The sequence below is a fragment of the Ursus maritimus genome, unplaced genomic scaffold, assembly GCF_017311325.1.
Source record: "Ursus maritimus isolate PB19 unplaced genomic scaffold, ASM1731132v1 scaffold_24, whole genome shotgun sequence".
Lineage (NCBI taxonomy): Eukaryota > Metazoa > Chordata > Mammalia > Carnivora > Ursidae > Ursus > Ursus maritimus.
In genome coordinates this window covers 43,064,174-43,088,468 of record NW_024424897.1, presented here as the reverse complement: position 1 = coordinate 43,088,468, position 24,295 = coordinate 43,064,174, and the positions used below count along the sequence as shown (strand labels likewise).

At 51.4% G+C, this 24,295-nt stretch overlaps 1 protein-coding gene across 4 annotated transcripts in view; it reads right to left on the bottom strand.

The window, feature by feature from the left end:
* ABR (ABR activator of RhoGEF and GTPase) overlaps positions 1-24,295 on the bottom strand; it is a 174,920-nt gene that overhangs the window by 128,301 nt on the left and 22,324 nt on the right. The window contains exon 1 of one of the 4 annotated variants that reach the window (XM_040641108.1): positions 9,577-10,014. The exons of 2 other annotated variants lie outside the window; for them this stretch is intronic. Coding sequence is in view for 1 of the 2 variants with exons in the window: in XM_040641106.1 (XP_040497040.1) it covers positions 4,537-4,597 (61 nt within the window). In the remaining variant the exon portion in view is untranslated. Of the gene's footprint in view, positions 1-4,536; positions 4,613-9,576; positions 10,015-24,295 lie in introns of those variants that run through there. One more of the 4 variants, XM_040641106.1, reaches the window with a different exon arrangement.

The following is a 24,295-nucleotide window of genomic DNA, read 5'->3' as shown; positions in this document are numbered from 1 at the left end:
CCAAACAGCTGCCGCACCAACCCTGGCAGTGAAGTCTTCCAATTGCACAATCACAAGCCCTAGCAACGCGTGGGACTCCCTTGGGGGGTCTCCGACTCCACTACAAACTACTACAATTACCAAATCCACACGGCTGGAAACTTGTGAATGGGCCAATGAATAGGTTTCTGGCATTTCTGGTGGAGTAAGGAGTTAAAGGAGTCAAGAACCCAGGGGTTTTCTTCTCCCTCTCATACTCATGCTACCAAAAATCACTGAAGGCTTATTATGCGTGAGGAGCTGGCCTAGGCACCACCTAAGAACCGGGTCCAGGACTCTGCACCTGCCAGCCCCCTCACACCCTTCGCAGCCCCTTTCCACTCATCAGCAAGCCTTTCACGGACCCCTGATCGTGATGAGGACCATCACAAGCTGGACAGCTGAGCCACAGTCCCACAGCGCTCCTCACCTTCAAAGCACTTTATAAACAGTAATGAATCCACATGGCAGCTCCAAGAGACATCACGGCCTCGCATTACAGGAGTATGCACAGGGTACCCAGGAACCAGACCACACCTCAGACAACAGCCCAATTCTTCCGTCCCGCCTGCAAGAGTGAGGCAGAATGGGTTTTCTCACTATTCCCCTGTCTTCTACCCACTTAGCTAATTCTTCACAAATGTTCCCGTCATTTCTTCTGTTTTCCAAAGAACAACAGCAACAATCACAATAAGAAAAATTTTTCTCTGGGTAGATGACTTCATTCTGCCAGCCCCACCTCTGAGACTCCAGTGGCCATGACAATAATGGACTAGTGTTAACAAGAAGGAATAAATGCTGGGGCTTTTCAGAGGAAAAGCGTCCATCTGCAGGTGTTCACTAGCACATCTGGGGTGCTCTGATGCGGCCTGGGTGAGACAGCTGCTCTGATCAGACCCGCAGCCTGTCAGGCCAGTAGCCTGGTCCTTGGTGGGGCTAATACAGATGGGAAACTGAGGCTGGTTCATGATGATCTGGAGATGGGTTTGTATCCCCACAGTCCCAAATGCTTTCTGGGCTCTTGGATAGGGCACTGAGTCTACAAGGGACATGGAAATATCACGAGTGACTGAAATATCACCTGGAAGTATTGCCTGGGGTAAAAGAAGAAAGACTTTCCATTTGAAGAAGTGCCAAATTATTGCCTGTCCGGGGCACATCCATGTCTCAGTTCAGCTCTGTGTGGAGGGTGGAATCCACTCAGAGGGGCAGGCTCAGAGCACCCCCATTTTGTTATTCCACAGAACTTAATTTAATCCAACCTAATCCCATGGTATAGAAGAAAACCAAGAGAGAGTGCTAAGTGCTCAATGGAGAAGGTGATGAGAGAAAGACACAGAGAAGATAAAAGGAAGAACTCAGCCCTACAGAAAGAATCACGCCAGCTCTGGGGAGAGAGTTGAGGCAAGGCCCTGAGGGGCAAAGCTGATGTTATTACATTAACGTAGGAAAATGAGTGGTACAGAGACAAGAAGAGGGGTGGCTGGAAGCCTCACCTACCACCCCAGCTCATCAGGAGCAAAGACCCTGCTCCGATCAGCCCCACAACACACTGGTAGCTGGGAGTCAACCCATCTCCTTGAGTAGGACAAATCGCCACCACAGCAGCCCTTCAGCACTTCTACCATAGAGGAGAAAGGGGCTCTGCTGTCTACCTCTTATCAAATGACCATCAACCTGCAATGAAACTGCGCACATTCCTCCCGGCATTGATGGTGAAGCCCGGAAGAAGGAGCTGATGACTCCAAAGGCAAGAAGTCAGTCAGAAGAGGGGCTGGTTGGCAGTCTGGCACCTTAGGAGTAGAGAATCACCAACCTCAGGGAGTTCGGTACCTCAACCACCCCCACCGTGGCTCCAGGACCAGCCCCCAGTTCCTGCTAGAGACACATGGACAGGTTGGGCTCAGAATCTTTGAGGCCTACTTATCCTGCTGGACCATTTCAGGAAGAATCCTGTGAAAACAGGACCAAAGAGACAGATGCCCCCCATTCCATGACATCCCAAGGCCTTGAGTAAGCTCAGACATATCTAGGTGGCACTCAGAGTCTTCCTTCCCAACGCAGAGTATGATCTGAATTCTAGCTCTGTCACTTACCAGTTACGTGACTTTGGATCATGATCTGAGCTTACCACACCTCTCTTCGTGCAAAATGGACATAAGACTAGGAATCTTGCACCGTTGTGTAATCTGGAGAGGACGGCTAGAGAGAGCCCAGCATAGTGCCTGGCATATATGAGCTCCTCAGGATATGCTATTATCACTGTTACCAGGAGCAGCATTTAGGAAGGACCTCTATCGCGGGGGTCATTCAAGTCTCTAAGACATCCATGGGACACCCTGTGTCCTGGGGACATGCCCTTTAGCTTTTGCGGGAACTTGCCACCCCAGGATTGTGAGCCTTGTAAGCCAACAGCTTTCTGAGAGGCAGAGGAACTTCCACTGGGAGCCACAAAACCATGCTGCCAGGCAAATGACAGCCCGGGTATTTGTTTTAATTTAGGCTCTTGTCAAGAGGAAACTTCATGGCTAACAGCCCAAACATGACTGCACAGCACCTCCCCAGGAAGCCTCATTCTATGGCTCTCAAATAAGCCATTTTGAGGAGGGAGGCAGGGACTCCTCACATTGCTGCCAAGTCAGCGCCTCCCCCCCACCCCCATCCAGGCTGCCCCAGGAGCCCAGGGGCCAGGGCAGCAAGCAGCACGGCAGACAGCTCAGATGCCAGCCTGCCTCAGTCAGGGCTGGTTAGCAGGCACCCCCAAAGAAGACCTCAGTTGAATTCCCTTTTCAGGTCCCACCCTCCTCTGGTCAGAAATCTTCAAGGAGAACCTCAGACAATTTTGCTTCCCTGCTCCAAGAGGAGGGGGGAGGGAGAGACAGGAAAACTTGGAAATAATTAGGTTGAGGAGTCTTCGTCAGGGCAATAGAGAGAAAACCAGACACAGATTTCCATAGGATTCTATACTTTGAGAAATACGGAAATCATTACTGGGTTTCATAAAGGGCCAGAAATATTCAGGAACATAAGTAGCATGTGAATATGAGGCATTGTTTTTACTGTTATTTGCAAGAGCGCAGCTAAGAGGTCACTAATCCTTCCTTCAGGTCAGGAGCTGATCCGCAGCAGGGCTCTGAACAGATGTATGCGCCCATTCACGCAGACACACGTGCACACACACGCCACACAGCCACGGGCCCTGACCTTCACCCAAGGATGCTGGCCTCTGCGGGGGGGAAGGAGCAGATGGAGTGGCTGGGCTCGGTGCAAGACTGACACCCAGGGGATCTGGCTTTGCCCCTTTGATGTTGAAAAACCAAAGTGGAATGAACCATCACAAGGAGAGCTCCTGGGCAGGGGGGAGGTAAGGAAAAAAGGATGGAGGGGGAAGAAGGAGGGAGAAAAGGGAGGAGAAGACACGGGGAATGATGGGGACCCAAGGTGATACAGAGGTCCGAGGCCCGATGCTGAGTACAATGCCTTGGGGTTCAAGGCACCATCCTTGTCCACTCATCTCTTCCCCCATACAACTGTCACCAAGAAATTTGAGCCAGGTTAACCCTTAAAAATGTCCTTGTCCCATGGCACCACCTGCCTCCCCTGCCTCAGGACTCTGAGCTAGGAGACACAACAAGAGAGAGGGAGGGTTCCACGGAAGTGCTCAGAGAGGGCAAAATCCACTTACTAGCTTCTTCAGGGGCCAGCAGGACACTCTTCCTAACTCCCTGAAAGCTTTGGGGAAGGTGTTTCAAGGGAGAGGTGGAGAGAAGTGCAGGGCTTTAGTCACCTCAGCAAGGCAGGGTGTAAGGTGGGGGCGCTCACGGCTCCGCAGGAGCCCCCAGAATGTACGAGTGATCAGTTACACATCCCCAGAGGCAGTGCAAGAGCAATCACATGATTGAGGCAGATTTGGGAGCGAGGGGGTGGAGAAGCCGAGGTTTTGGTGTTTTTCTTTTTTCTTTCTTTTTTGGGGGGCGGTGAGGGTGGGGGTGGTGACCAGGCTGGCAGGAAAGACTGCTGAGCCGGAGGGTTCCGGCTCCTTCAATCCAAATGTACCCCACGGAGACCTGCACCTACAGTCCCTTCCACTCGACCCCACCTCCACCCCCAAAACACACAACGGCCCCAGGATGTCCCTGAGGTGACAAACTCAGGCGCCAAGGACTTTGCCAAAATGGCCTTTCTGCTTAGGCGTGTACAGAAGCGGAGGGAGCACCCTACAAGGGCTCTCCTTGCTGAGGGCTGGGGAGTGCTCAGTTACACAACAGGTGGGAAAGGGGTGACACAGCTCTCCTGGTCCTGTCGGGCCACTGGCCCCCCACCCGCTCGAAGTCCGCCCTGGGGACCCCATCTGCGGCCGATCTCGGGGCGGCCCCCACGTCTCTCCCCCTACCTCCCGGCGCCCTGGCACCTGGCCGGCGGGGCTCCCCAGAAAAGCCCGGCAGGTCGGGCCCCGGGGCCGTCGGGGAGCCAAGGCCCCTTCCCGCCCGGCCATCCCCGGCCCGAGCGCACACGTACTGCTGTAGAGGGTGTCGATCCAGGAGAGACGCGGCAGGCCCCGGTGGCTGAGCGGCTCCATGCCCGCGGCTCGGCGCGGCGGCGGCGGCTCCGTCAGATCGGAAACCCGACCCTCATCGCACAACAAAGGAGGGAGGGCGCGGGCGGCGGGCGGGCGGGCCGGCGGGGAGCCGGGAGGGGCGGCCAGCCCGGGAGGCCGAAGTTGCCGGGCGCCGGGCGGAGGCGGGGGGAGGCAGGGAAACAGGTAGCAGGGAGGAGCGAGCCGGAGCTGCCGGGAGAGGAGGGGAGGGCGGGCGAGGGCAGGCGAGCGCCCCCGGGAGCCCTTCCGGCCACTGCGGCCCGGACGAGCCCCGCTGCGGATCCCGGAGCGGCGGCCCCGCAGCCCGCCCGCAGACTAGCAACTTCCCCGGGGCTGCGCGGCGGCCAGGGGCGGGGGGGCGGGGGCCGCGACCAATCGGCGCGAGGCTCCCGCGCCCCCTCCCCCGCCGCAGCACGCCTCCAGACCCGGTCGGGGGGTGTGGGGAGCAGCCCCAGTCTTCTCGGACGCCCAGGCGAGAGGGGCTCCAGCCTGTGACAGAGGAGTGGTCCCGCGGGGTGGGGGTCTCCGGGCTGCGGCGCAGGCCCAGGCTCCTCTTCCTCCCCTCGCTGGGCTCAGCCGAATTCTGGCAACCCGCAGACTAAGTGCCGCGGGGAGACCTATGGGCCCCGCAGGGGTGACATCACCTGCCACCCCAGGATCTCTAAGCGCAGTTTCTGGGGCCGGTGCTGCCGTCAGGCCCCTCCCCTCGGCAAGCCTGGAGGGCGGCGCTGACGGGGTTAAGGTCCTGCCGGCCCGAGGAAAGCCTTGGCCGCCGGGGCACTCTTTCCTTCCAAACCTTAACCTCATCTGTTTAAACACCCTTGACCTAAAAGCCGGGCAGTTCTGCCCAACACACCAGAGGGCTGCGGCTGGAGAAAGGCAGGGGGCTGGGGGTCAAGGAGGGGCAGTGGAGGACAAAATGGAGACAGGGAGAGACCCCAGGGTCTTCACTGGGTTCCCCAGGAGACTTCTTTGGGGATCCACAGTCATAGTCCAGGAGGCATACCTTGCATGTGTAATCGCATACAAGTTGAGGGAAGTCTGGGGTCAAGATGAAAGTTCCTGGTAAGACCTCCCAAAAGCAGTGAAGAGGTCGTTTGGGGGCGGGGGGGTTGCTTTATGCTTGTCTTCTGGTTGCTGGTTTTATGGGACCCAAGGCAACTTTGCCACAGATTTGGTCCTGTAGGCCTCCTCTGAAGGGCCTGGGAGGGAGGGAGTTGGGCTAGGGTGGGCAAGGGCAGGGGGCGATGAAGCTCCTCTCCTGAACCCTGGAGAAGGGAAGCAGAAGCCTTCATGGGACCCACCCACATGGGGGCAGGGCTCCTCATCCTTCCAAACAACCACAGATCCAGTTCGTGAGGAGAAGAGCAGCCCCTCACCCATAATGCTGACAGGAAGCCTGCACCCAGCCCCTGCAGCTGCTTGGGTGCAGGCCTCCAGCTCATAGCCGGTCAGGTGAGCCCCTGGGTGCAGAGGACGGGTGCGGAAAGCTTTCACAGGTGGCTACGGTGGGTGTTTCTCAACTGTGAGGTAACACTGGCCCCTCCCCGCATCCACTCAGCTCTCCCCCATCCCAACTCTCCCGGCTCAGACTCTGGCTCTGTCTCTTGTGGCCCCTCCCTGCTCAGCTGTCACCCTCCCACCATCCCTGACTTGCACACAAGACTGGGAGGACCAAGCAGGCACCTGGAGCTTGGCAGAGAGGGGGGTGTGCATCTCCAATGAGATGCTCCAGAAATAGAGCCAGGATGGGAGAGGAAGCAAATGGGCTCTCAGAGGAACCAGAGGGAGGATGGTGAGGGTGGAGGAGCAGAGAGGGGCCCAGAGCCTCTCTTCTTCCCACGTGGAACTCTCAGAAGGCACGGAACCCAGAAGAAAGGTGGAAACAGGAGCGCAGCCCAGGGAGGCAGCAGCACTGCCCCCTCCCCAATACCAACCACCACCAAGGCAGCCTGGGCCCTCTCGGTATGCTGCAGGGATTTTCCTGATGGCCACATCCGGGCACTGACTGTCAGGAGGCCAGAGATGTATGTTTCTGCGTGAGACACATACATTTGCATACATTTTACATTTTTATCTACAAAGGCTTGAACATGCTATTTTCAGCATTTTCAAGCTAAAATGTTACAGTTGCTCTCCTTAGCATTGCCACAGTTTGCTTTTTTTCCTACATTCTGTCCAATCCTGTCCTGGACCTCCCACTCCAGAACACAATATAGGGTACAGGAAGAGAGGAGTCTTGGAGGCAGTAAAGAGGAACACTTGTAGTAATTAACGGAGAATGTCTGCGGTGCACCTGGCTTGGACCCCAGTGCTTTGCTTACGGGATCATCTCACTGCGAACCTCACTACCATCTCAGCTCCCTGAGTTTTCTAGATGAGAAAACGGAGGCACTGAGTAACTCTCCCAGCCATCCTCCATGTCCACACAGTCTCCCGCACACGCGTCCCAGGAAAGGGCAGTTACTTCAAGATGTCCTTGATGCCATTTCTGGTGGCTTCCAGTAGATGGTAACACCACACAGCCTGACTCTAATCTTGGCTTGAAGACAAATGTGTGGGCCTTTGAGCACCAGGGGGATTTGAGACTGGAACAGAAGCCTCTAGATTCCTGGCACCGAGGGTGGGGAGGAGTTTGGGGAGACCCAATACCACATTCGAGGAAGGAAGGAGTTAAGGAATCACTGTCATCTGCATTTTGCCAAAGGTTAAGTGCTCTGCCAGCAACCCCAATCTGTCAGAGCAAGGGAGGGGCTTTCCTGTGGACAGACGGCCCTGATTCAGCTAAGTGCAGATCTGCCTTCGAACCCCAAGGCACTGAATCAGCACCCAACACGCTTCATCCTCCAGGCCCACACTAACCATTCTCTGCAGGCTTGTGGGTGAACACTCTCCACCTTCGCAGCCCCCCCTCTGGCCTATGCACATAGGCTGCTCTCAGCTCTCTACCAGCCTTACTGACCATCTGCTCCCGCTTCACCACCCACCCGTTTAAGGGGGATTGAAGTGTCGGTTGCCTTGCCTGTAGCACTGGGCCGATGATGAGAGGCTGGGTGGGAAGGAGATATATCCCATTCTGAAGGTCAGTGGTCTTGCCCTTAATTCCCAGGTGTGCTACTCATTGCCTTCCTAGCAACGGACTCTTGCTTCTACCAGCCACTCAGCCAGACAGAAAGAGAGTAACTGTGCTTACAGTAATCAAAACTCGGTACTGCCACTTTTCTTCCCTCCTCACTGTTAGCAACCCAGCTCCACTGTGCACAAGAGGAAGGCTGGGGAGTCCCTGACGGAGGTCACTGCGGGTGAAAAGGGTGGCCATTCACCTCTCCCCATGCTGGGGCTGGCAGGGAGCACCAGTGTGCAGAGGCTGGAGGACAGGTGGGGGTGGAGGGCCTCCGCATTCAAATTAAAAACCAAAAACCAGACTATGATAGCCAAAAACCCAAAACTTTGTACCGTTCCTGCCAGATCTGCTCTTTAAAAGCTGGGACTGCATCTTGTTTCGCTAAGGTATCCACAGCCCTCAGCCCAGTGGATGACTGAGGCTCAGGCGGACTCCGAAGCAGCCACAATCACATTGTGGCCCCAGACCAGACTCTCTGCCCAAAGCCCAGCATCCAACAATACAGGTTGAATACGTAAGATGATGACAGCTGACATTTGCCGGGTGCTTGTTAGGTGTGGGACACCGCTCTATGGGCTTCATGTGGATTATCTCCCTTAATCCTCGTAGTAAGCTAACGAGATAGGCACTGCTCCTCTCTCCATTGCCCAGAAGCAGACAGGCTAAGCATCGGACAGCTAGCAGCTGCTGACGCTTGGAAATGAACCTGAGATGTGCACAGTCTCTGTATTGGACTGCAATGAATGAACAAATGAATGAACAGAATGAAGTTAAACTCAGGGAGAAAGACATTGGAGCCGTGGTAGGAATGCAAGGCAGTGTAATTCCAGAACACCCCCCCCCCACCCGAAGCCCACCAATGATTAAGCAAAAGGAGAACTGGTTCTCAAAGCTGCATCTACCACAAAGGGCAGATGACTCTGGACACAAGCTGGATGCAATCAATCTAGTGACTGTTTCCTGAACTCCCACTGAACCCCACCGCTTCTATGCCTTGGGCCAGTCCCTAGCCTTTCCCGGCTCAGTTTTCAAATCTATAGATGGGTACCCACACGGATCAGGCAGAGGACTTCCAGGCTTCCTATCTGCCTTCAAAGACCATAAATTCTGCTTCCTAGCAGACCTTGCGGAGCCTGTTTCTGGCTTCTTGCTTCATTTCCTTTACCTTGGTACGGTAAAGTGGTAAAGTAGCATTTACAGTTCTGAGGCTCGCCCTCTCCCCTTGGGCCTGGGAAGCAGGAAATTCCCTAGGCCTCTCCAGGGTCACCTCTCAGGGAGCAGGCTTGGCCTGACAGTTCTAGCCTTTGTCCTCTCCCTACCTGTCTCTTCCCAGCCTCCCTACTTTCCCAGAGACAGTGAGATCTACAGACAGCACAGATTAACTCAAAGCCTTCCCCAATTATTTATTTCTCTACCAAAGTTTTGTGTGTCAGCTTGAGTCATAAATATCTGCGGCCCTGACAAGATGTAAACCAGAGAACTGCATTCGCGCCCTTGTTGTCTCCCTCAGCACCGTGGCCGGGAGAGGCCCAGTGCCATCTGAGTCTCTGCAGCCACGAAGACCCCCACACATCCCCACACAGTTCCCAGAGGCTCTGGTGAAGCCCAGCTCCCCCGGCCAGCGGCCGCAGTGAGTCCAGCTTCCTGGGCAGAGTAGCTGCCTCGGATTCTACTAGGGAAGGTGCAATTTCAGGAGGCTCTCGTGCCAAGCCCCTCAAGTGGCCCTCATACAACCTGGCTCAGATTGTACCCCCAGGGGTCAATGTGAGAGGTTTCCTAGAGAGTGGATCAGAAGGCTCAACAGTAGGGGGTGGAGCCCCCTTCCTAATTTACTCACCACTGCATCCCCGTCAGCATTTGGAAACAGGCCAGCAGAAGAGACGGAAGGATTCTCTAAGTCCCAAAAACCCAGAGACAAAGTTCAGCAGTTCCAGGCTTCTCAGGTTCAAGTGCAGCAGAGGCCTGTACGCCTGGGGTCGGAGCTCACAGGCTGGCCCTCAGCCCTCCTGTGGCCGCCGTTCCCCTGAGGCTGGCTGTGCGGCTTGTTCCTTCAGCCAGGCTTCTGCAGACGCACCCAGGCCTGTGCTGCTCTGCCAGGAGCTGTGACGCCACCAGCCAGAGTTGGCCCGGTCCCTGTCAGGCCCAGGAATGGCTGCAGGGGCTGAGGATAGGCTGTGAAGGAGACTGGCTCCAGGAGCTGGTGGCTCAACATTCAGGAAGGCAAGGACAAAGGAGCATCAGAGCCTAGTCAGTGGTACTTGTCATCAGTGGAGTCTTGTTTTGGGGTGAACCGTGCAAGTGTGCAGTGGGCGGTCCTTTCTCTTTAAGGACCAGGCTTTTTAAAAGCAAGTTCCCTCTGCAGTCACTCCTGCCACCAGCAGTCCTGCGGAGGACTGCGTGCTGGGTTGGGGGGGGGGGGTTGCGGACTGGTGGGGGGGCTCCCGAGTGCCATCTGGTGGCCCAACAGAGCAGCAACTCAGCCAACAGGACCGCTTGGTCCTGCCAACCTTGGCCACGGTCCAGCCAAGAGGCCTGGAAATGCCTGTACCAAAATCTCAGCTTCACCCACCAGATTCTGCACAGAGCTGCAGGCGACCATTGTGAGTAACCAGGCTAGGGAAGGCAGGAGGAACTCCATGTGGGGTCAAGAGACATCAGGAGCCCCCATGAGTAGCCTGGGAAGAATAACCATCCCACTGGACAAAAGCTTCTCCAAGAAATTCTCAAATGGGGGGATTTTTCCAGTTTCCCAGCTTGCCAGCTTCAGGACCTAAAGCACAGCTGTGTGTATTCTGCGCCCGTAAACATGGGAACAGTGGTTCTCAGTCACGGAAGGGGTAGTTGGTACTGACCCACAGGAAGTGTTTGCAAATGTGACGAAGCATTTTATTTACTTATTTGTTTTTGTAGGAGTATTTTAGAGCCAGAGATGTGAAAGTGTCCTGCAAAGTGCAGAGCTGTCCCTGAGTGTCAACAGTGCTGAGAACACTACTTGGTTAGGTGGAAACGAGGATGTTCTTTGGCAAGCTTGCACGCCCTGTTCTTTTCCCTGGTATTCTGCCTTTGATGTCCTCCCTAAATTTCGTCTTCATCATCTTAGAGGTGGAGAGAGGAAGTGGTCTGGCCTAGGCCACCTTCACGAGGGATGCCTCTACCCAGAAGCTGGCTACACACCCGTATGCAGCTTGCGTTGGGTGGTCATGACCCTTGGAAGGGAGAGGCAGCAGCCAGGGTGGTGGCCTAATGCAGACACTTAGAAACAGCAGACAGTGTCTGAGAAGAATCACAGAAGACCAGTCACCCCCTTCCCCCAAGGGACCACCCAGCCACCCTTCCTGTGTGGATGATTCAACCTAGCTGGCTTTCTCTCCCTGAACTGTCTCAGGACACCCATCTTTTACACAAGGCACTTTCAGGTTCTAGTCATGAAACCTTGTGACTCCTAGCTTCCTCCTCCCCAAGTTCCCTGCACTCAGTCCTGGGTTGGTCAGCTCAGTCTCAGGAACATAGTCTGGTACCAGGAGCTGACACAGGAAACCAACACATGTGACATGTATTCTAATGAAGGGTGAGTGGAAAAGAATGAAACTTTGGCTGTGGTGGCCAAAGAAAGCCACACAGTGGTCACATCTGACCTGAGTCTGTTGGTTTGAGCAGTCCCAGGCCCATGAGGCTGACGTCATCACGCGACGGTCCAGTTGGGGGAAACACTTTCCCAGCATCCCACAGCAACTAGAACACTACCCACTGCTGTTGGAATAAAGACTCACATCCTTTTGGTGGCAGACGAGGCCCTGTGGCCTGGCTCCTTACTTCCTTTCAGCCTCATCTGGCACAGTCTCCTTGCTTCTCAAGTGTTTTCAGAGCTTTTGCACAGAATGATATTTCCAGCTAAAATGCCAGGACATCTCTTCGTCTTGCCTCCAATCTTAGCTTGAATATCACCTCTGCTAGGAAGCTTTCCCTAACCACCAGGCCAGGGGGGGCTGCATTTCAGATTACTCAGTGCTTTTGTAAACCCCTCAAAGCCTATCTCTCCTGCTGGACTGAGCCCCCCAAGAGGATTCAAACCACACCTCTCTTGTTCACCAAGGTAACCCTAGCTCCTTGAAATAGTGGTTTCAGTGAATGAATGAATACATGAATGAATGGATGACTGAGTATGTTCCTGGTCACAAAGACCCTGGAATGAGGGAGTATAGACACTTCAGCCAGCCCAGGTCCACCAGCTGGGAAAAAAAAGCTGTCTGGGCTGGTTGGGATGTCATGACGAGAGGGGTCACGCTCTCTGAACAGACTCAGAAAAAACAGGGGCGCCTGGGTGGCTCAGTCGTTGAGCGTCTGCCTTCGGCTCAGGGCATGATCCCAGAGTCCTGAGATTGAGCCCCACATCAGGCTTCTCCACTGGGAGCCTGCTTCTTCCTGTCCCACTCCCCCTGCTTGTGTTCCCTCTCTCGCTGGCTGTCTCTTTCTCTGTCAAGTAAATAAATAAAAAATCTAAAAAAAAAAAAAAAAGAAAGAAAAAAAAAGAAAAAACAACAGGATGCTAGAATCAGATTTGGGGCAAGAGGATTGCTGCTCTAATTAATTCCTAACTGTTCACATGAAATCCAAACTAAAAACTCCCCAATGTGCAGGGCTCCCTCACCAAGCAGCCAGCATTTAATGTTGTACTCTTTTTTACCCAATCAGACTCCAACATGGAAATGGAATAGAAACCAGGAAATGGTTCAGCCCACGAAGGGAACTTTGGTCTCAGTTCTCAGAGTCCTTCTCCTGGGCCCATCCCAAATTTGCAATTACATTTGTTTTTAGAGGAGGGAAGCAAATTGTAGCACTCCTCTGGGAAAAAGCAGCCCCTCGGTGCACACCTGTCCAATCTCTCCTCCCGTGGTCTGGCAGGGGACAGAAGCTGGGAGTCTGAGAAATAAGATGCTGCTGGCCCGCAGCGATGCTGAACTCCCTGATCCCAGGGCTGTCGGCTGAAGCTGTCACTCACTGGGTTCCAGTGATGACTTTGGTGCGCCTCCAACCAGACAGATGGGAAATCTTGCTTTCAGCTCGGGGATGGGAGGAGTACATGGAAACTGATTCTGGGCACCCTGTCTTCGCCAGGACCTCACTTGAGAGGGTCTGCAGGCTGCCTGACAGAGAGCTAGACAGACCCCTGGGCAGGCCAGAGAGCCCTGGAGGCAGTGTGCCAGACTTACCCAGTCTGCCAGGCACCTGCAAAAAAGGAAGAAGATTCCTGTTCATTTTCCCTTTCCCGAAAGAAAGAGACAAAACACCCAATTTTTAGTCAAGGTCTGATCTGCTGGGCCTTGGGTCTGTGATGGTCCAGAAAAACCACCCTAGGCCCCTAGGGTCAGTAAACCAGCTGGTTAGTCCTCTAAAGCTACCCACCAGCTTCTCACTGCAGCCTAGGAAGGACGTTCTGGCATAGTTCATACTCCCAGGGTTCTTCTCTCCCCTGAAATGATGGGACCTGGTGGGAGGAGGTGGTAGTTGTCCATGGTGGGTGGAGGAATGGTAATAAAGGTGATAGCAACAAACACTTACATTGTACTTCCTGGGCCAGGGCTGATCAAAGACTTTGCATGGATTAATCACTGAATTATCAAAGTAATCCCTGACTGCCCAGAATTTATGTCTTTGCCCCTCAATATTCCACTAAACCGAGCACACCATGAGTCCGGGCCTTGGCTCTGCTACTAACCTGCTGTGTGAACTTGAGGAACCCCCTTTCATTCTCTGAACCTTGGTTTCCTTACCTTAACGTGCAGGGATGAAAGTTGTCCTCCCTGTGATTCCTTGAGAGATAGATGACCAGGAAATGCTTTATAAGGGAGGGGAAAAACTTTCTTCTTTCCCACCCCTCAGTTCCCCAATATTTCAGGAAGTCCCATGGGTTTCAAGGGCTAGAAAAGTTATTCATTAGCCCATCGCATAGTCCCTGAGCTCTATATAAGACTGGGTTCCTTTGCCCAGGATACTTGTGATAGTGGATTTGAGACATGTCTAGAAGTCCCCAAAAGATAAGGCAGTGTCTAGTGGGTCCAGAGAGTGGTGTGGACAGTACGTTATGGAGGGGATGGAGGGGTCACCACTTTGAAATGAGCTGATAACTAAAGGCTTCTTGGAGGAGTGTCATTTGAACCAGGGCCTGGAACGACACCTCATATTTCATCGGCAAAAATGGTGGGGTGAGGAGACAGGGATTCTGGGGGGAAGGAAAAGCATAAGCAGTTATGCAGAAATGTAATTAGGCAGAAATGGAGGTGAAGAGGGGAGCTAGAATGAATGCCTGAGAGAAGGTTCTTTGGGGAACTGGGGGGAGAGTTCCTGATATAACATGTGGCCTCAGCATGAATTCAGGGACACAACAGGAATTGAAGCTTTTCTTAGGCCTGTCTTTATAAAGAAGGAACACCACTTGCCTGCAACATCAACAACAAAAGTTTAGGACTCACCCCCTGTCCCTGTGAGTTTGCGGGCAGAAGCACCCAGTTACTGAAAGCCCTCAGTCAATGTGTCTCTGGCTTCACCAATATTTATGCTCCAGGCACTGTGTTAGGCACACTACTTCCACCCTGTTTTCTCCCAGGCTTATTAGGGTATAATTGACAAATAACACTGGGTGAGTTTAAGGTGCACAACGTGATTTGCCGCATGCATTATGAAAGGTAGAGAAAACTGAGGTGTCAGTTCTACATCCAGCCCACCCAAATGTTCACATCTCCACTCCCCTGGCCCTAAGGAAGAGGACCGGTACACTCGGAATGTTCTCAAAAGTCCTCTGTGCTTTGAACAAAGCTAGAGGCCCTGCGGAAAGATAGCACCACATGGTGAAGTATGAGGGATGCACGTTCCTAAGGAAGGATGCTGTATTTCTGAGAAACCTTTACACAGAACCTCAAAGGGCAAAGGCCCTGAGGAATTTCTAGGCTGGCAGGTTGTCCCTCTGCCTCCTGACCCCTCGGCAGTCTCACGCTCTAGAGACCTCCTTCCATTCTTAGCCATGACTCAGATGAAACCTGGTTCCTCACCCTGAACCTCCCCCCTCATGGCCCAAAGTCTTCTAGATAAGTCATTGCCCAATCTCTTACATGCCCTACTGAGTTATTTTCCAGGTTCCTATTTCTATCTGATTACGCAAGTTTCTTTCCTCCAGGAAGCCACATGCTCATCACATGAGGGTAGCCACAGGTCACCAGCAAATGGGAGAAGGGTGCTGGAAGGGTCCCTTTTCTGGACCCCAGAGCTGTGGATGGTGGTTCCCCACCCTTCCCCAGGGGCCTGGGACCACCGGAGGGAGACCAGTGCAGCCCCAGATAAGATCATGACTTGGTTTTCAGTTTCACCAGACAGCAGTCCCCAGAGGTGGTCCCCACGCCTGGGCTCTACGTCAGGCAGCCTGAACAGAAGACTGTAGCCACCACTCCGTACGGGCAAGGAATGACACAGTGCCTCCCCTTAACACCCAGCTGGACCTGGCTCCAGGCCTGCTCTGCCCCTCAGATCCCTGGTTCTTGGGGCAAATATACCCTACCGAGTGTTGGAGCAGAGCCACGCTAGAGGCTTCTGAGATTGGAGCCCTTGCTGTTCCTGGCTGGCCAGAGCCTCCACACTGGGGGTTCTTTTTCCAGAGGCCCTTAGGGAAGCTGAGCTGGGGTTTTTTTTTCTGGAGGTAAAAGGACTGCTTTTGTAAAAGAAATCCAATTTGCCTCCCACCACGACTAACCACAGATGAGGAAGCAGTCACAGAGAAGCTCTGGCCCCTGCAGCCCCTGGTTTCCTGCTGTTCTCTCTCGGAGACCACACATGGAGCTGTACATGCAAGCAGGCCACATTTCCTTCCAGGCCTACAAGGAACCTTGACTTCCTACAAAGACCACTAAGGCCAACATTAGTACACGTGGGCTCGTCTGTCCATGGCAGCACTTCTGCTGATTTCAAAAGGAAGAGGTTTGTCTGGCCGAGGAGAACATGGCCCAAGATACCCACAGAAGCTGCCTTCCCAGCTGGCCTGCCTGATCCTGCAAGCAAAGATTCCAGTGTCCATGCTCCGTCTCCCATGAAGACCCTCGTTCTCGGGGAGCTGGTGAAGGTGTGGAAGCTTTGCTCAGATGTGGTCAGGGTCACAGATACTTGGGCTAACAAGTTCTTTCTAGATCTGCAGGAGGCAGGGAAGAATGGGGAAACGTGAACTGTGGCCAGGTCCTCCTGCGAACACCCACGCTGCCGGCTCAGAGGCCACACTGCAATTAGCACCTGTCATTTCCTCACTTGCATGCATCCCACATGTCATCAAAAGGTTATGCAGCAGCTGTGAAGCATATAGCCCTTTTTTTTTTTTAAGATTTATTTACTTATTTGAGAGAAAGAGAGCAAGCGGTGGGGGAGGGGCAGAGGGAGAGGAAGAGAGAAACTTAAGTGCACTCCGCACTGAGTGTGGAGCTCCATGCGGGGCTCGATCTCACAACCCTGAGGTCAGACCTGAGCCGAAACCAAGAGTCATACGCTTTCACTAACTGTGCTACCCAGGTGCCCCTAGGCTGTTTTTTAACTAGTGAGTTTATTCCATTTTTTTTTCCTATTCTAAAAGTAATAAAGCCACAAATACGCTTTTTAGACAATAAAAGAGTAAAACGTGCATTAGCATTTTCCAGCCTTTTTTGGGTGTACATACAGTGGGGGTCTTTGTGTAGTTATAATCAAAGCAGCTCTCCAGACTGCGCTCAGGAATTTCTCAGCCACTGATCCACGGCCAGTCCGGCTTTCATTCTCTCCTGTGTCCAGCAAGGCAAGCTTTACCTAGACTATAACCTCACTTTGCTCAGGGCCACCGTGGCCCCAAACATGAAGATGAGCCCTCCTGGGGGAAACTCTGGTTCATCATCCACCCCCCGTTCCCAGTACAAGTGAGATGTCTCTGATTCGTTGGGGGAGGGAGGAACACCACCCACGTGTCAGCACTGCCCGGGAATACTAGAGAAAAGTCTCGTCCGTAGTGTCCTCAGCAGAATCTGAGAACTGCTCACGACCAGGCCTGGGGACTCTTCCTTCCTTGGGGCTGGGCCACAGGTTTGAGATTAGAAGGAAGTCTTGGATTGGCCAGGGCTGTATTACTGACATCAGCCCTTTAGCAATAGAAACTGAGGAGAAGGAGGGGAGGAAGGTGGAGGGAGAACTGTAAAGAAAAAGTTCAGCTTGAATTCACCACCAAACCCCAACCTGTGATAGGGATAAAGTAAGTTGGGTTTGCTCTTGCAATCTCAGGAGAACAGGAGAGAGATGTGCTTACCAAACTTTTTCATATCATGCCACAGGCAGGAAATGCCCATATCTGCACAGCAGGCTGGGGCAAGCAGACCAAGAGTCTGAAACCTCAGCATTTCCTCACACCCTCAGCACATTCTAGGTACACTGACTGGGGCACTCTGGGAGAGGGAATGGGGAGAGATGGCCCTTCTACTTTCAACAAACCTCCGGAGCGGCCACGGGCTTCATAAGCATTTCTGACTTCAGAAGCCCCCACACTGCCAAGATAAATCGATGACACTCCCTCTAAGACAACGATCCTGGCCCCCGCAGCTGATGAGAGGGGGCTGTGCCTAGGTGAATTCCCCTGTACACTCCAGGGGACTGAGGCTCGCTTCCCAGGACACCCTATCTGCTGGGCATGGCTGCTGATAAAACAGATTTGATAGCCTAGAGGAGAATGCCCTGGCTTGGGCCAGACATTAGTTTTGCCAATCTGTCAAAAGGTTCCTGTTTCTTGGCTTGGAGTTTGCAGGCCTGCCAGCCAAGGCAGAAACTGATAATACTTAACAAAAGCAGAACACCAAGACAAGAACGGCTCTTCTCTGGCCTGAGTTAGCCCATTCTCCCACCCCAGGTGCAGGGGGAGGGCGGGGACACCTGCTATTTCCCCTGGGCACTGCTGCTGAAAGCTCCGGTCCCCTGCATGCAGCAGCATCCCCCAAAGCCACTCACATCAGCAATCGCTTCACGGGGCCAGTTTCTGGGCCACTGCTGTTCCGGATGCAGAACTTAATGGTCAGGATGTGGGTTCCAGAGACAGAACAGACCTGAGTTTAAGACCTGCTGTCCTTAATTCAATCTTTCTGGGCCTCAGTTTCTTTCATTGTAAAATGAGGGTAGTAATGGTAACTGCCTTATCTAAGACGGTTGAAATGGGGGACCAGATGTTAAGACACCCGGCCGGGTGCCTGCTCCATCTACACACCCAGCACGGTTACACACACACACACACACTACACCTCTCTCTTGAGGGCCAAAACAAGGCAAACAATGAAACAGCCCACCACCCTCACCAAGATTAGAGCAAACCTAGTAAAGAGATAGTGTGAAATGTGCTGAGGTTACCAAAGCCAAACCACACCCTTTGTTTTCTGTAGGTATCTCATCTTCATTGCAGTTATCTCATTAGCATTTTGTGAAGGGTCAACGCAACCCAATTCCCTATTCAGAAGTGTGAACTCTCCATACTTTACAACAGCTGCTACAGCAAGAGGAAAATCCGGCTAGAAAAATAGAATCCCTTTGCCGTAAAGTCGGGGTTGTCAGGCTTGAGAGACCCAGAGGCTTCTAGATTGGTAAAGGTCCTTGAAAGAGCTCCAAAACAATGGAAGCTGAAAAATCCAGTTCAGGATAGACTTTCTTGACAAACAGAATTTTCTCCAGGACACCAAGTAGAGCACCCTCCTTGCACAAAAGGGAAACAGGTCCAAAGTATCTAAGTGTGTTCAAAGAAAGTAAGATATATGGGTAATTTTATGTTAAAATCATAAACCTTGTGCTCAGTCCATTAAGCGTCTGCCTTCGGCTCAGGTCATGATCTCAGGGTCCCGGGATCGAGCTCCTCGCTCCGGCTCCCAGCTCAGCAGGGGAGTCTCCTTTTCCCTCTGCCCCTGCTCCTGTGCTCTCTCTCTCGCTCACTCTCTCAAATAAATATTTTTTAAAAATTGTAAACGTTGGATTATCCAGAGTAAACACTATATCAAAATGTTGAACTAAGAAAAAAAAAATTCTTAGAAATTAGTATATACCAACACACACACACACACACACACACACACACACACACACACACACACACACACACACACACAGACAAATGATGAGGCCACATTTAAGGGCATTTCCCCAGTGGACAAAGAGCCCAACCTCCCAACCCTCTTCTGAAGGACCTCCGGCTATGATGTGCCCAGCAGAGTGTGTAAGACCCTCTTCATGTTTCACATATTAGCCTTTGGTAAATGTTGCATGAAATTTGATGATCCTGCTAGGAAAGGGAAGATGATTCATAATCATCTATTCCTAATCCACAGACCCTTGATGAGAGCCTGCTAGGTTTAGGGTTTGAAACAGTGGGGCTGGAAACAGTTGGTTTGAGACAAATTGCCCTCTTATTTAACAAGCAGGTTCCAGACGCCTGCAGAAATGGTAAATTCAGCTCTTTCTTGACCCCTACTAGTCCCTCCATTAGTCTGTGTGTGTAGCGGGTCCTCGGGTCCTAGTGAGGCCCCCTTGGGTGGGGCTTCTGACCGCAGCGGGGTTCCCGGACAGCTCCCCAGGGGGGCGGAGCTGGATGGGGGCGGAGCTGGATGGGGGCGGGGCCGCCAGCTCCTGGTCTCCAGACACGGCGCTGCACCATTTAAATGTGAAATGGAGCACCGAGGCTAAACCTCGCAGGCAACCAGAGTTGCCTTCACCTGCACGCATGATTAATCCAACATCAAATCAGAAGTCCCGTGGCAGCCCGCTGCTCGAGGACCCCGGCGGGGGAGGCGGCCTGGGTTTCTGAGGTTTACGCAGTTATTGAGATGCAAATGTATTCAGGGCCTGGGGCCTCGTGTCTCTGACTCGCGCAGGAAGGCAGATGCCGAAACCCTCCGGGATCTGCCTACACCCTCAGCACCTTGCGGGGTAAAGGGAGGCCCGGACTCTCCCTGCTGCAGCGGGAAGGCGCCGGCCGGTGTGGCATTCGTGTGGGTCCCGCCGCGCTGCAGCCAAACACCTAGCCGCAAGCGGCGGACATTCCGGGAGGCGCTGGCTATAGCGGGAGAAGCTAGCTCCAACCTTTTATTCAGGCTTTAAAACAAACAAATAGATCAAAGAGTTTCCGTTTCCTGGCCTCGGTGTCAGATCCACCGGGGAAATCCCGGGAGCAGAGGGGGAATGAGCGAGAAAGCACAGGCGCAGCTGTCCTAGGCGCCAGGCCAACTACTTCCCCTTGGCGTCTCCGCCAGCTCACTATGGCAGGAGCTGCTGTCAGGGTCTCTGGGATGTCCCCCAGAGGCACTTGGGGAACCTGCGAGAGTCCCTAGCACCTGCAAACCTTTCTTGGAAGCACTTCAACGATGTCTATTCACAGGGCTTAAAACGTCCTAGCAAAATGGAAGATCTGAAATCCAGACGAGGGTCACCTGAAATTCAAATGATCAGGCACGGGCTTGCTCCCTCAGGCACGGGCTTGTCTCCAAAAGGACAACTGCTACAGGAGAATGCAGCTCAGTGGGAGACCCCAGCGTCCCCTAGACTCCTTCAGATGGGTTTGGGTTTGTAAGAAATACACCACTGAGCAAGGCTTATTCATTTATTTTTTTTCAAGACTGGTGCCTCCATCTCCTGAAAAAGAGACACTGCCTCTTTTCAAAATGAGAAACATGGGTTCAAACTAATTAGCTGTGGCATATTACCCAACTCTCTTAGGCCTCGGTTTTGTCATCCATAAAATGGGTTAATAATACTAACCTCTTCTGGTTGTGAGAACAGATGAAACAATGCACAGATCAGATACAATATTTGTATGTGTGCCATAAAAAGGACTGGAAAGATATATTATCTACAACAAACTTTTGACTGCAGGTGCTTTCTGGAGAGAGGAGTGAAAGTGGTGGGGATAGGTGACTGGAACTGATACGTTTTCTTCCAAAGGCTTCAGTACTGTTTTCATCTTTTATATTAAAAATATCTTTATACATAGTACAGGGACTGCTTCATGGTAGATACTCAGGTTAATTTTTAAAACTGAGATCTCAATTCTAACTTAATTTTCCTTTGGGGCTTCTCGTTCAAGGTGGTAGACTGAGCACAGGAGGCTTTTTGTATGTATTACACCATTATAATAAACCTGTCATATGCCCCCTCTTAACCCAAGTCTCTAGACATGATCATGTATTAACACAAAACCTCTAACAAGGTACCCTGACACAGGGTACTCTCAAGGACCATGAATGCTAAGTGACCCCTGAAAGAAGGGGATAGGAGCATCAGATGGAAAGAAGAAACCACAGGCCCAAGAGAAGACTACTGCCACAACAGTGGGTAAGGCAGGGTGCAGGGAAGAAGTAGACCCTGGAGCAGGAAAGCATCAGGGATAGCTATCTGGAGACCAGTAGAGACGAAGTCGGAGGAGCACCCAGGCAGGTTAGCACCCTGACGCCCCTCCTGTCCCATCCTCCCTTCCCCAAGACCCCGAGCCCAACAGGCTCTGGCCTCCGCTGCCTTTCTCACCCTGTGGCTCTTATTCCATTTCTGGTTTATAGAGCTGTAGATCTTATTTTTGAGCACAGCTATACCTTTTTAATTAAAAAAAATGTTTTATCTATGACTTTGTCTACAGCAGAGGAATAAGCTTAAAGCATGAATTCGCAGCATGTACTTGATTTAAAGTTTGAAATCATTGATTTTCCAGAAAAAAATAAGTCCAAATATTATTTTGAGAGGAAAACCAGAACAAATTATTAACCTTAAAAAAAAAAAAAGCTTGGGGCGCCTGGGTGGCGCAGTCGTTAAGCGTCTGCCTTCGGCTCAGGGCATGATCCCGGCATTCTGGGATCGAGCCCCACATCAGGCTCCTCCGCTGGGAGCCTGCTTCTTCCTCTCCCACTCCCCCTGCTCGTGTTCCCTCTCTCACTGGCTGTCTCTGTCAAATAAATAAATAAAATCTTTTTTAAAAAATTTAAAAAATAAAAATAAATTTTAAAAAAAGTTGGAAAAATTTTTTTTAAAAGGTGGGGGTGTCTGGGTAGCTCAGTCCATTAAGCTCCAACTTGGCTCAGGTCATGATCTTGTGGTCCTGGGATCAAGCCCACCTTAGGCTCCATGCTCAGTGCAGAGTCTGCTTGAGATTCTTTCCTCCTCCTTTTCCCTCTCCCTCACTCTTCCCTCTATTCATGTGCCCTTTCTCTCTCTTTCATAAATAAATAAATAAATAACATCTTTTTCAAAACCAGACAAGTATGTAAAGGTCTAGATATGAGATTCTGTTGGCTATAAAGGTAGGGACTTCTAAACCTTTATAAACAGAAAATGTTCTATAAACGGTTCTAGGTCATAGAAACAGATGGGAGGGAGGCCTGGGGGGCTCAGTCGTTAAGCGTCTGCCTTCGGCTCAGGTCATGATCCCAGAGTCGTGGGATCGAGCCCCACATCGGGCTCCTTGCTCAGTGGGAAGCCTGCTTCTCCCTCTCCCACTCCCTCTGCTTGTGTTCCTTCTCTAGCTGTCTCTCTTTCTGTCAAAAAATAAACTAAGAGAAACAGATGGGAAGCTACCTAACTAATTTCATGATACTACCATAATTCTGACACTAAAACTGGATTAAGGGTAGCGAAAGAAGAAAACTGTAGGTCAGTATTTCTTATGCCATTGATACAAAGGATCTTAACTTGCAAGTAGCATATTGAATCCAGCAATGTTTTTTTTAAAGAAACAAGTATTTTTTAAAAAAACAAACAAAAAACAAAAAAACCAAAGTTTTTAAAAAAAAACAAGTCAGGGGCACTATTCTTGGTTGTGCAGGATGTACACTGCACAACTTGCTGTTGTGTGAATGAGTTATTTAGTGCACCACTGAGCAGCCCTCAACCCTGTATATCAGATCAAACAGGATTTAATCCCAGGAATATAGGCCTAGTTCAACATTAGAAAATCTATTTGTATAATTCACTGTATTAATTGATTAAGGAAGAAAAAATATATGATCATCTTAACATATGTGAGAAAAGCATTATCCAAGTGTTAACACCTATTTCTGCTTAAAAAGAACAGAAAAAATACTCTCAGAAACTAGAAATACAAAGAATAGCAGGGGTTTCGAGAGTACTAAATTCTTACTGGGTTGGTGAAGATTCCACATACAAATTCTTTGAGGTTATCCTCATTGATCCATTCCATAAAGCTATCAGAAGAAATCCTGACACCCGGGTCACCAGACCAACCCACCAGCAAGGTTTATGTGAGGGCTGACATCTACAGGCCTCAAGAGCCATGACCTTGGAAAGGGTCACAAGTGCCACCACAGGGGCGCCTGGGTGGCACAGCGGTTAAGCGTTTGCCTTCGGCTCAGGGCGTGATCCCGGAGTTCTGGGATCGAGCCCCACATCAGGCTCCTCCGCTATGAGCCTGCTTCTTCCTCTCCCACTCCCCCTGCTTGTGTTCCCTCTCTCACTGGCTGTCTCTATCTCTGTCAAATAAATAAATAAAATCTTTAAAAAAAAAAAAAAAAAAAAACAAGTGCCACCACAATATGGGTGGTTCTCCCTGTGCAGCTTAGAGAAGACACAATACTCTCCAGCGTCAGCCTTACCACTAATGTAAGTAATGTTCATAAAATTCTTACCTAATAAACAATTTAGGTCAAAAAAAAAAAAAAAAAAAGAACAGCAAATTTCCTTAAGTAAATCTATAATTAGCATATTATTCAATGGTAAACCGTTAAATGTGTTCACATTATATCTTAAAAAATGGGCAAAGAATATCACAAAGAAGAGGAAATAGGAATTTCCAAAGAATATAAGAAAAGATACTGTACCTTTTTAGTAACTGGGGCCATATTTATACTGAGATGCCATTTCTGTCCATGAGATTGGCACAAATGAAAAAATAGTAACAAATGTGGGTGTGGGAGTGAACAGGTTCCCTCCAAAAGCGTGGCCAAGCGTCTAATCTAGAACAGCAGTTTTGGACAATTTGACGATATTGATTAATACATAAAATGCACGTGGTTTTCAACTTTGCAAGTCCATGTCTAGGTCTTCTCTAGAGAAATGTTCGCACATATGCACACATGGGTTGTATACATGGTATTAATCGTGGTATTGTTTGGAATAGCAGAAATTAGGACACCGTACCAGGGATTAGATTTATCCCCTTTGCCTTTTCTCTAGAAAAGAGAAGTGCCCTCCCCTCGAAAATGCTCTTAGAGTCACAGACGTTACAGCCCTATACTTCCTTGGGCATTCTGTCTGAACTCAGCCGCTTCGGAACCACTGACGTCAGGGGCAGCCTCCTTGCGGCGGTCTAGGCAAGATGGTGTAAGAAGACCCACTGAGTTCAGAGGGTTTAAAAAGAGAAGATTTCCAGTCCCCCAGGATGGGTCCCCCGGGGAAAGGAAATAGTGGCGGATGCTAGAACTTGTCCTCCCGGCCTTCCTGGGCAAATGAACACAAGGGAGGCCACTCTGCCGATGGCCTAAAAGAGCTGGGTCTCAGGAGCAGGTGCCCTCGGTGGAGCTTAGCACTGAGGA